General features: G+C 38.7%; 1 protein-coding gene across 1 annotated transcript in view; it reads left to right on the forward strand.

The window, feature by feature from the left end:
• Nucleotides 1–12,553, forward strand: part of myd (stromal cell derived factor mayday) — a 181,130-nt gene extending 168,577 nt beyond the window's left edge. Inside the window, exon 6 of the mRNA XM_090382877.1 lies at nucleotides 12,377–12,553. Within this exon, the coding sequence (XP_090239003.1) occupies nucleotides 12,377–12,553 (177 nt within the window). The remainder of the gene's footprint in view (nucleotides 1–12,376) is intronic.
• The last annotated feature ends 407 nt before the right edge of the window (nucleotides 12,554–12,960 follow it).

The raw sequence follows: 12,960 nt of genomic DNA on the forward strand, positions 1-12,960 counted from the left end.
TGCCACACCACCGGTTTGTTCAAGACTAGTTATTATTATTATTATTATAAGAAGAAGACCTCCAGGTATTGCCCTGGCCTCCAAATTCCCCAGAAATCAGTCCCATCCAGCATCTGTGGTTCATGTTGGAAAGAAACTCCGATCTGCATCGTTTCAACCATGGACCTTACAGGAGTTAAAGGATCTGCTGGTTATGGGTTGGTACCAGATACCATAAGACACATTTAGAAATCTTGTAACATCCATGCCTCGCCGGGTACGAGCTGATTTGGCTGCACGTGGAGGACCAACATCGTATTAGGTAGGTGGTCATAATGTTTTGGCTCGTCGGTGTATATATACACGCAGTTAACATCTGTTGGATGTTCTCATTTACTCATCATTCACACACACTGACCCTTTTTATAACAGTACCCTGAATAGATGCAGCACACTTTTCTTTTTTTTTTATTCCAGGTTAAGTGGACTCATTTCCCACCCAGCAAGTTACACATATTAACACTAACTTGCTAACCCATACATTTAATCATATTTACACACACACACACACACACACACACACACACACACACACACACACACACACACACACACACACACAAGTATATTTATCCTGGCAAGCATATAGATATCTGCATGCCTGCAAGCATTCAGTCACTCTCAGCTGCTCAGTCATGTAATTCTTTAAAATAATTTGATATTTGTAAAATTTGTGTAAAGATTTCACACATAACAATATGTAAGTAGATAACACTTGAAAAACATTGAAACAGGATTTTAGGCAAATGTAAGATGGAATGCTATTATAAATATAAGATGAAAAGGTAATGTAAAGTCAAATTTATTGTTTTACAAGCATTAATCCTAAAGAGGTCGTGCAGTATATCTGATAGGATATTTCATTACCTTTTCACATTTTTGGAATTTTATAAAATTATTCAATATACATTCAAGTTGTTATTTATAACCAAAGTAACAAAAACATTTGTTTTCATACTTGCACTGGGTAGGCAGACTGGGAAACACATTCTAGCAGACCAGTAATTATCAGTAGTTGTCATAGTCAGGGAGGGAACTTTTCAAGGTGGGTGGGTATAACAAAATCCTACTGTCATATTTGTTTTCCGAATGCTTGGGAAAACAAATATGAGAATAAGTATTTGTTATACATCCCATTACTCTGATGAATATAAATTAGAATGACTTATAATGGAGGATTTTAATTTTCCAGGTATTGACTGGAACTTGTGAGTTGGTAGTTCATACATTAACAAGGCTTTTGTAGATTTGTTGGATGATTGTTTGCTATAGAAGCATGTCAGAGAGGCAAAAAAGAAGATGCATTATTCTTGATATGATTATTAGCAGTGCTTCTTCTTGCATTAAGAACTTGCAGGTAAAAGATCCTCTCGGTGGCAGTGATCAGAGTGTCTTGATGTGGGATTTACTTAAAGATGTAAGTACTGTTAAGGGTAAGGGCTTTTTCTTTTGTGAGGATGACTACAGTGGTCTCAGACAGTTTTTAAATTCCATACAATAGGACCATCTGTATCAAAATTATTTTGATACAGATATCAAAATTATTTTTGATATTCAGTTCCTTTGTGACCAGATCATAGTAGTAGTAGCAGTAGTAGTAGTAGTAGTAGTGGCCCTTGATGCAAGAAAGCAAGTGTAGGAGCTTATGCAGCATCAGCCAAAAAAAAAAAAATCACACCATACCCTCCAAATGCCTGTCCAGTTCCTCCTTAAATTTATTTAACCTATCAACTTCCACAACGACAGATGGAAGTTTGTTCCAGCAATTAACCACCCGCTGGCTAAAGGCAAATTTCCGCACATCTATTCTACATCTATCCTTTCTTAATTTGAACTTATGTCCCCGTAGGTTCGTAATCTGAACAAGTGGGAGGATCCCATCAGAATTCAGCGTGCTCAACCCATTCAAGGCCTTATAGACCTCAATCAGATCACCGCGCAGGTGCCTAGTCTCCAGCCACTGCAATTTGCAGAACTTAAGCCTCTCTTGATAAGAGGATCCCTTCATTCCCCTCACCAATCGTGTTGCTCTTCTCTGTACACGCTCAAGCAAATCTACATCCTTCCTAAAATGAGGCCTCCAGACCTGTACGCAGTACTCAAGGCGTGGCCTGACCATTGCCTTATACAGAGGGACAATCACCTCCTTTTCCCTGCTAGCAAAATTCCTATATATCATTGACAAAACCCCATGACCTGCCCTAGCAGCCTGTCTGCATTGCTCAGAAAACTTCATATCTGACTGCACAATTACTCCCAGGTCTTTTTCATTTTCTACCACCTTAAGTGTAGTACCACACAGTTGGTACGTTTCTCTGGGGTTACTTCTACCCATATGCAGTACTTTGCATTTGTCAAGGTTAAACTTCAGTTGCCACTTCTTAGCCCATCTGCCGAAATTATCTAGATCCTGTTGCAGTAGCACACTGCCATGACTGTCATTAGCAACCCTGCCAACCTTCGTGTCATCTGCAAACTTCGACATTAAGCCTGATATACCTTCATCAATATCATTGATAAATATACAAAACAACAGTGGACCCAACACCGAACTCTGTGGGACTCCACTAATAGCATTAGTCCACGAAGAGCAGCACCCATTGATTACCACCCTTTGATTAGTATCCAATCAAATTGGTCAGACAAGATCTCCCTTTAACAAACCCATACTGTGTCTTAACTATTACTGCAGTCTTGTCTAGATGATCCTGCAATGCTTTTTTAACCAGTGATTCCATTATTTTCCCCGGAACACAAATTAAACTAACAGGTCTATAATTACTTGTGTCACCTTTTGAACCCCCTTTGTCAATTGGTGATACATTTGCACACCTCCAATCCATGGCGACCTCTCCTGAGTCCAAGGAAGCTCTCATAATTATGGCTAAAAAACTTGTGACAAATGGAAGACTGAAAAAAAAATGTTAAATATAAGGTGGCGAACAAGGTAAGCTATCAAGAAGCGAGGAAAATAATTGCTCCTACTATGCCAAAACGTACCTAAGCCAGTATTGCACAAAAACAACAAACAGTTTCCACCCAAACTGATGCAATATCGACGATATTTATGACCCAATCCATCACTATTCTCCAGTTGGTTTCTACTTACAAGAAACCTATTTAACTTCTCAAATTTCCACCTCCGTAAAGAACTACTCTATATATCAAAAAGATCACAATACTTTGAATGCTGCCATGGCCACCTTAATCAATTCACAGATCCCATCCAAGCAAATTGTTATTCAAACAGAAATTGAAAATGTTGCCGTATGTTTCTTCACTCAGATTGCGATAAAGCTGGTTTCAATATATCTTCCATCAAATTATACCTTTTCTTACAAAGATCTGGAAGACCTTTTAATACAGTTACCTTCCCCTGTCTGTTTATTAGGAGATTTCAGTTGTCATCACCCCATATGGGGATCTTCTAAATTAGATAGACATGGCTGACTAATTGAAACCTTTCTGGATAAGCAAAGCCTTACCATTCTTGATAGTGGTGCACCTACTCGTGTACATACTGCAATAATTAAAGACAAACACATTAAAGACAGCCAAGGAATTAATTTTTACTATAAAAATAAAATATAATGAAATACTGTGATACACTATCGGAAGACTAAAATATTACAATAAATTACGATAAAATAAACTACGACAAAACATTAAAAATACCGAAGCAATAAAATTATCTAAAATAAACTGGATTAAAATCGATAAAACCTGAAGCTTTCGGAGACTGCTGTCTCCTTCTTCAACAGTATACTATTACTGCAATGACACATCCTTAAGTAGCAGGCCCATGGCACTCATGCACGTGGTCCATCAGACACATGGTCGGCAATTGCCACTCGTGTACAATTGCCAACTAAACAAACTTCTGCAATTGATCTTTCAATATGCTCCCCAGTACTGTTTCCAATCATTGAATTATCCATTATGGATAATCCCATGGGCAGTGATCATTTTGCAATTGTTTGTAATCTGCTCACTACACAACCACCATTAACCCAACCCTGCAGGAAATGGAAATTCTCTCAAGCCAACTGGGTCAAATTTCAGTTAGCTATCACCCTGGATGAGGAAATTATACAATTACAGTCCATAGATGAATTGACGGAATATATCACATCCCACTTGCTAAAAACTGAATTCCATTATCGAATCCTCCTGCCCGACGGCATTTTAATAATTGGTGGAATGGTGAATGCACAAAAGAAAAGAAGGAAAAAAATAAAGCATGGAATTTATTTCAATGATCCCCAACCACAGCTAATCTCATTAACTATAAAAATCAAAGGGCAAAAGTGAGATTCATTCAAAGACAAGACTAGAAAGATTCCTGGACTCATTTTGCATCTACTGTAAATATACACTGACTCAAATTATAAACAAATGGAAGAAAATTAGACAGCTTTCTGGTAAGTTTTCGACCATTCCTTCCATAATTCTTTCCTGGAATGGGCAAGAACTCTTTGCTCTTTGATATAGCAAATGCCTTGGCCAAAACTTTTGCACAAGTCTCAGCAGCATCAAGTTATTATCTGGAATTTCATAAAATCAAGATCACCACTAAATAGCAACCCATCAACTTTCGTACTTCTCTACTCTTTCCCTATAACCAGCCTCTTCAGTATTTGGAACTTCTACAAAGGGTACTAGGAAAGTTTTGCAATACAGCTTTGTTTATTTAATTTTTTCAAAGTAATTTCCTCTACATTCAATACACCTCTCCATCCTCCGAAACCAATCCTTAAACCTGTTCTGCCAAGTTTCACTAGGGAGTAAAGCACACTCGTTGTCCCAAGCCCGTAGAAGGTCCTCATCACTGGAAAACCGCCTCCCTTTTAGCTTCATTTTCACATGCGGGAACAGTGCAAAGTCGCAGGAAGCAAGGTCTGGACTGTAGGGAGGGTGCTCGAGAAGTTTCAGTCCTGTCGTGGTCAAATATTCGGTGCAGGCTTTGGCGCGGTGAGCTGGAGCATTTTCGTGATGGAGGTACCAGGTGTCCATTCTTGACTTTGGCCGCAGGTTCTTCATAGATCCAATGACTTTAGGCAGGCATTGTTCAGTATACCACTTAGCTGTGACTGTCTTCTGCGTGTCCAAAACGACACGTTCCACAATTCCACTCGATTTGAAAAATACAGCTATCATTTTCTTCTTTACAGATCGGGATTTTCTGACAATTACGGGTGTGTCGTCATCATCAAAGACCCAAACTTTGTTTTGAGCCTTGGTCGGCAGATCGTAATAGTACAGCCAAGTCTCGTCACCTGTCACGATGTTGTTCACATACCGAGATTGTCCCTTATCAAACTTTTTTAACATCTCCCGGCACCAAGTCACACGTCGTGTCATCTGCTCTTCAGTCAGTTGATGCGGCACCCAGAGAGAACAAAGTTTCTTCACGTGCAAATGATCTTGCAGAATCGAACGAATTGCTGGTGCATTTAGGCCCAAAGTATCCTCTATCTGTTGGTAGGTCACTCGCCTGTTTTCGTCAAGCATTTTCCTCACAGCAGTAACGTTTTCCTCCGTAACTGACGTTCGTGGCCTTCCTGGCCTCTCAGAATCCTCCAGAGTGAAATTTCCCCTTTGGAATTCTCTATACCACCTGAATATCGTTGTACGATGTGGACAATCATCATCTAGTGCAAGAGTCATTTCTTCTAAGCACTGGTCTATGGTTAAACCACGCACGAAATTATACTGCAAAACTGTCCTTACCTCATTTCGTGACCACGATGCCATTGCAAGCACTTTACACTCTCACTACTAATGAATAACTGAGCCCATCGACTTGGCGCGGCGGCTACTATGCACGTATGAACATGTCTCAACATGCAGCAACAAGCAGCTTCCTGTGATTCACTGTTGCGTCATATTGCAAAACTTTCCTAGTACCCTTTGTACAATCCATTAGAACAACATACAACAGTGCCTCAGGGCCAAATGAAATATATTATATCATGATACAGCACCTTGATGACAAATGTTTGCAGCTGCTGCTATTTTATAATTGAATATTTCTGGAAAACATCTATCCTGCATCTTGGCACCATGCCACAGTTCTGGCCTTTTTGAAACCTGGTAAAGATCCCTCCAGTCCTTATAGTTACTGGCCAATTTCCCTTTCCAGTTGCTTCGGTAAAATCCTTGAGAAAATGATCCACAGATGACTAGTTTGGATAATATCATCGAAGACCAAAATCTAATGAGCAATAGTCAACATGACTTTCACCAAAACAGGTCTGTCTTAGATCTCATGATCAAGGCTGAGTCCGTAATTTGCAATGCCTTTGTGAAAAATGAACACCTTGTTATGGTGTCCATAGACATAGAGAAGGCATTTGATACTACCTGGCATCTCGGCATTCTTAGAGACCTGCATGCCCTTGGTCTATGAGGCAACCTGCCTATATTCATTAAGAACTTTTTATGGAGTGATTCTTTTCAAGTACGATATTTTAACTTCCTTTCTACAACTTTCTTGCGGGAAGGAGTTCCACATGGGTCTGTACTGAGCGCAACCCTTTTTGCCCTTAGAATTGACTCTATTACAAAAGAACTTCGAAATACTGTTGGCTTACCTTTATGCTGACGATCTATTGAACATCAATGGCAGATATCACTAAATAAAATACAAAAGTGGACAGTGCTCAATGGCTATCATCTTTCACAACAAAAAACTGTCGCTATACACTTTTGCAATAAACGTAAATTGCATACAGATCCCGAACTTCACATCACCCTTTACCATTCCGATTGCCAACATCAGATTCTTGGGATTAACCCTTAACAATAAGTTAAACTTCCTTGAACATATTAAATTTGTACGTAATACTTGTCTCAAAAAGTTCAACATACTAAGAGCTTTATCCGCCTTGTCTTGGGGAGCAGATTGTACCTCGTTGCTTTGATTATATAGAGCATTGATTAGATCCCATTTGGAGTATGGTGCTCCAGTCTACGATTCTGTCCGAAGGAGTGTACTACACTGGCTGGATCCTATACAACACGGTGCATTACGAATTGCACTTGGAGCCTTCAGGACATCTCCAACTCATAGTCTATATAATAAAGCTGTTGTAGCCCATTCATGACAAAGTGCGACTAGTGGTCCGTTGCGATATTTTGTTCTGCGCACCAAGGTTGTATTCTGGCATGATGTGTGACATTGTGGCCCGTCTGTTTGCTTGCACAATTCTAGCCATCCTCCTCTGACCTCTCTCATCAATAAGCGATTTTCTTCCACAGGAGTGTCGTTGAGAGGGTGTTTTCTGTTCGTTGAACCATTCTCAATACACCCTTTAAACTGTGGTGTGTGAAAAGTTCAGGAGAACTGCCGTTTCAGAGATGCTTTGTCCAGCACGTCTTGCACCTACTACCATGCCACGTTCGAAGTCCGTTATATCACTCCTTTTCCCCATTCTTGCTATGCTTAACTGATACTAGAAAAGTTCTGCTGCATTTATATCCACAACTGTGGTCATGTGACTTGCAACGTTGTGGAACAAACCATTTGTGTGCACAGCAGGTGTACCTAATAAAGTGGCAGCACAGTGCCAATATACCAATGGGTCCAAATCTCAATCAGCCATTGAAGCAGCAGCAGTGTTTCCCTCTGCTATCATTTTAGCTTCCCTTCCACCTGAGTATAGCAACGTTTCTGCAGAACTACATGGAATAAAATTAGCTCTAGAAAATCTGAATCTACCCATCTCCAAAATATTTAATTTACACAATCTCTCTCAGATCAATTAGAGCAATGCAAAATCCTTCCTATACGAATCACCCTGTTTTAAACCAAGTCAGGAGACTGCTCTTGAAAACTGAACATCGTCGACAATTAGTGAACTTTTGTTGGATTCCAGCACATTCAGGGATAAAGGGGAATGAACTGGCAGATATATCTGCAAAAAAATCTGTCAACTTTAGATTTGGCCTCTGTTCATATTCCAGCCTCGGACTATAATGTCATCATAGCAGCAGCATGCCTTGCACAGTGGAAAGACAGTCAGAACTATGGCACACCCAGACTAATAATAAACTTTCAGTGTAAAGAGGAACCAAATTTTTGGCACTCGAGCATCCAGACAACAAGAAGGGAAGAAGTGGTACTTGAACGGGCAAGAATAAGGCATACTCATCTGACCCATATCCATCTACTCACAGGTAATGATCCTCCTCAGTGTTCACACTGCTTAGCACAACTAACAGTCAAACATATTCTTATTGACTGTCCTCACTATCAGCAGGACAGAACATCAGTCCCACTTCCTTTAATAAATCTTCAACAACCGAGATCACTATTGGTGATGGTGATCAGGCAAATATTAATGAATATATAATTGATTCTGAATAGTTTTCTAAAATAAAATTGAAATGCCTTCAATTTTGAATTATTTCCTAACAAATCCCTATGGACAGGTGCATCATAGCCAGTGCAGCTTATGCCCCATTAAACACCCCATAACACACACACACACACACACACACACACACACACACACACACCCCTAAAGTAGATATAAACTAGTCTGCTTTCTGGGCAAAAAGTAGCAAGGACTTTTCTTATATTAACAATAGAAGGAAGAGGTTGAATCATATTAGTCCACTTGATGTCGATGGTTTAACTGTTGATGATCCTGCTCCTCAGGAAGGGTATGCCACAGGTTCTTCATATCTAACAGTGAGCTAAATTATTTTGTAATAGTAATAGTAACCGTGGCATGTGATGCAAGAAAGCAAATGCATGAGCTTATGTAGCTTCAGCCAAAAAAAAAAAAATAAAAAATTCAAACAACCATTCCCTCTAAATGTTTGTCCAGTTCCTCCTTAAATTTATTTAACCTATCAACTTCCTCAACAAAAGTTAATTGCTGGAAGTTTGTTCCAGCAATTAACCACCCACTGGCTAAAGGCAAATTTCCGCACATCTGTCTTTTCTTAATTTGAATTTGTCCCCTTAGGTTCGTAATCTGAACAAGTGGAAGGATCCCATCAAAATTCAGCGTGCTCAACCCATTCAAGGCCTTATACACCTCAATCAGATCACCTCACAGGTGCCTAGTTTCCAGCTGCTGCAATTTGCAGAACTTAAGCCTCCCTTGGTAAGAGGATCCCTTCATTCCCCTCACCAATCTTGTTGCCCTTCTCTGAAGGATGTAGATTTGCTCAAGCAAATCTACATTCTTCCTAAAATGAGGCCTCCAGTCACAGTACTCAAGGCGTGGCCTGACCATTGCCTTATACAGAGGGACAGTCACCTCCTTTACCCTGCTAGCAAAATTCCTGTATATCATTGACAAGACAAAACACCATGACCTGCTTTGGCAGCCTGAGTGCATTGCTCAGAAAACTTCATATCTGACTACACAATTACTCCCAGGTCTTTTTCATTTTCTACTACCCTAAGTGTAGTACCACACAATTTGTATGCTCCTCTGGGGGTTACTTCTACCTATATGCAGTACTTTGAGAGGAAACGATATCTGAGAGGAAAGTTGAAGAGAAATTGTTGAAGCTTAACATAAAAAAAATTGCTTGGGACAGATAGGTATCAGCCATTGATGTCTTCACCAGCGCTTCAAATTCATCAAATTTATTTACTCTACTTGTAGCATTGGTGTACATGCAAGTATATATGCACCAGTTCTTACCCTTAGTTACCCTAACACAACCCATGGATTTACTTGTTCCATGATGATTCCCAGTTGAAATCTCCAACACCTCCATTTCCAGGCTGCTGCTCATTCCAATAGAAGCAGTGCAAGAATCACTTTCGCATCTGCCTGTGGCTATCGTTAATCTATTAGTATGTGAATCCCCCCGAAGCTAGCAGTTTTCCGACCCACGTAACAGTGCCTCAATAGCATCATCAAATATTCTTGCACCCTTCCTATTTAAGTGTATCCCATCCCTGTAGAAACGATCTCTCCTATTTACAAGCATGCTGAGGAAAAATTGTACCCCATGAGCTTTGCACAATCTCTCCAGGGCCGAATTGATTGAAAAGTCTCTCATCATGTACTCCTTCCTACTTTCAAATTTAACCGTAACATACAACTTTTTTTCAACACTGACCTGTACTTGTTAAGTAAGTCCACAGATCTCCTACTGTTAATGTCATTAGTGCCATTTCTACAACAACATCATCCTTTGTGTCCTTTAAACATGATATCTGCTTTACGTCATCAACTTTTACATCTGGCAGACATAACCTGGTCCTATTCCACCTATCCTTTTTGAAGCATTTAAGGCTCTGAATGGATTGTGCAAGTTAAATGCTGATAGCATTCTTCCTCTTGCTCAACTACACATATGAGGGAACAAATTTAAATTGAGGAAGAGTGGTTGCAGAATAGATGTGTAGAGGTTTCCCCTTCAGCCAGTGAGTGGTTGTTATAACAACCACTCACTGGCTAGGTAGGTGAAGAAAATCAATATATTTCCCATCTCCTGGACAATAGTCACCAACAATCACTAGCTCTTGTGGGACCAGCAGATTTCTGCCGTGAAGATTATCGCTGTGTTGTCTGATGCACAAGAGTGAGCTCTGGTGTTGAGTTGGGCAGCTGAGAGCTTGAGGGGTCCCCTCCCTTTTAATTCCTTGTAGCGCATCTACTCTACTCTTTAAACTCTCATAGACACCCATCAGAATGCTGAGTTGGTGCCTAATTTCTTCACACACACACTCTCTGCACCTAGCACATATAAAGACATTCTACTTGACTAGATCATGTCCTTTTCCAGAAAAGGACATGATCTAGTCAAGGGAAGTTGACGAGCAAAGCAAGCAGGGGGCAGAACCCCCTAGTTGATATTATAAAAGATAACAGTTGAAAGTTTCTAATGGAAACTTTATTTCTCTGCAGTTTTGTGCATAATTACATTTTTGGTTTTAACTTCTGGATGTTGCTAATTAAGTACATTAAGTAAGCTAAACTAGATCACCAAGAAGCCTCAACATACCTGTTGTTTGGGTTTGAGTGAAGGGATACCAGTTGCATGGTTTTCCTAGCATGTGAATTGCTGGCAACTAGTCTAGAGCTGCTGCAGCATAATAGACCATAAAACAAAATCTTCAATTAAAAAATACTTTTTATAGTATAAATTATTTTTGAGTAGTCACTTGGCATCAATGCCTAATAGCATCATCATGCTTCCTCAGAGACTGTGTCAGTTAATAGTACACAGGGTTTTTATTTCTAGTTGCTACACTTCCTGACGCAATCTAGCACACAGAAATGAATCTGCATTATGTGCAACAGCAAGCAGGGGCAGAAAGGAAGGATGTGAACTGCCAATGACACAAATGCCATTTCCCCTTAAAAAGCTTGCTAAGAGGAACAGGCACAGGAGCTGCAACTGTACCAAAAGTTTATTTATTTCAGCCACTGGGAGGTGTAAAAAATGGACAATTTATGATCATTTTTTTTTAAAATTGTTTTTGTATTTTTAATATACTCTCCAGGTTTATATGTAAATGTAAGCTCTGCAGTTATTTTTAGCAATAATAAATTTTCTTTTTCTGTTCAAAACCCAATTAAAATGATATTTTTCAGAAAATTTCTGTTTTCTTCGCTTTCATATTAAAGTCCTTTGGTCCTTTACTTCCTGCTTTATTTCTAGCTTGTACTTGCCATTAGGTTTTAGGCATGTCAGTAACTTGGACCATATTGCGCTGCTGTATATTATGTTTGTGTATGCGGCCTGATTTACATGTGCATGCTAAAAAAGCCTGAATAACTCATATGGGAAAACTCTACTTCCTCCAGTTGCAGATGGGAATTGAACCTAGGCCTCTCTAAACAAGTGATGAAACTACTATACTGTAATGGAAAACTTTACTTTTAGCAAACTGAAAATAAGCCCAGTATAATGTTTGAGAAATATGGTCATTTATGTTGTTGGAAGATATAGATTATAAGTTTATCTCAAAATTTCCACTGTATGCTTTTGATTGGTATATTTTTCTCTGTTACTTCTGCCTCCCCCTCTTTTTTTTTACAAAATATGTCATTAACTTATTGGTCTTTTCACACTCCCAGATTCAGTTCATGCACTGTAATCCCTCACAAATATGTTTGATATAAGCTTAAACAATTAGTTATTGCTATGATAGCATGCCAATTAGAAATCACTTTTGTAAAAACTGATTGACTGATTGATAGTGCTACTAAGCAATTCTTATATACAATAGTTAAGTTTTGTAAATATCCTGCATTGAATTGCCACTGTAGTATTTTTAATTAATCTATTTCTGTAGAATTTGCACTTTTCCCCCATATTACAATAGTTTTTAAACAACTTTATATTTTCTTATTTGCAGATGTACAGCGATCCTGAAAATACAGTTCATGCAAAGAAAGAAGCTCGTGATCTTGTGCGCATAGCAGATAGTAACAAAGACAGTAAACTATCTTTACATGAGATTTTAGCAAAGAAGGAAGCATTTTTGGGCAGTAAAATGGTTGATACTGCTAAAAAATTTCATGATGAATTTTGAAATAATAGATGAAAACTTATCAGGATTTCTCTGTGATATTTCCTAGCATAATTTTAGGCCGAGAGATAAATTACCTTAATATAAATTATTGTTCAGTTCAAAATAATTATTATTTTTAAGTTAATATATGCAGAAAAAGTTGTGCAAGCTCTTTATTTGTTACACATTCTCTACTGACATTTATGGATAATACTGGAAAAAATTTTAATCTAAAAAAGTCTACAAGCCAATTATGATTAAGATTAACATGAGTGTAACTGAGTATATCTGAAATTTAATGAAAAGAATTAAATGTATAATTTCATGTAAATATAAATTAAATTATATTGAATTGTACAGAATATTTCTAACATATTCACTGTCTCTCTCGGATCATCTTCGGTCTTGATACATTTCAAGTTTAACAA

The sequence above is a fragment of the Mastigoproctus giganteus genome, chromosome 10, assembly GCF_048544385.1.
Source record: "Mastigoproctus giganteus isolate SK-2022 chromosome 10, ASM4854438v1, whole genome shotgun sequence".
Taxonomy (NCBI): Eukaryota; Metazoa; Arthropoda; class Arachnida; order Uropygi; family Thelyphonidae; genus Mastigoproctus; species Mastigoproctus giganteus.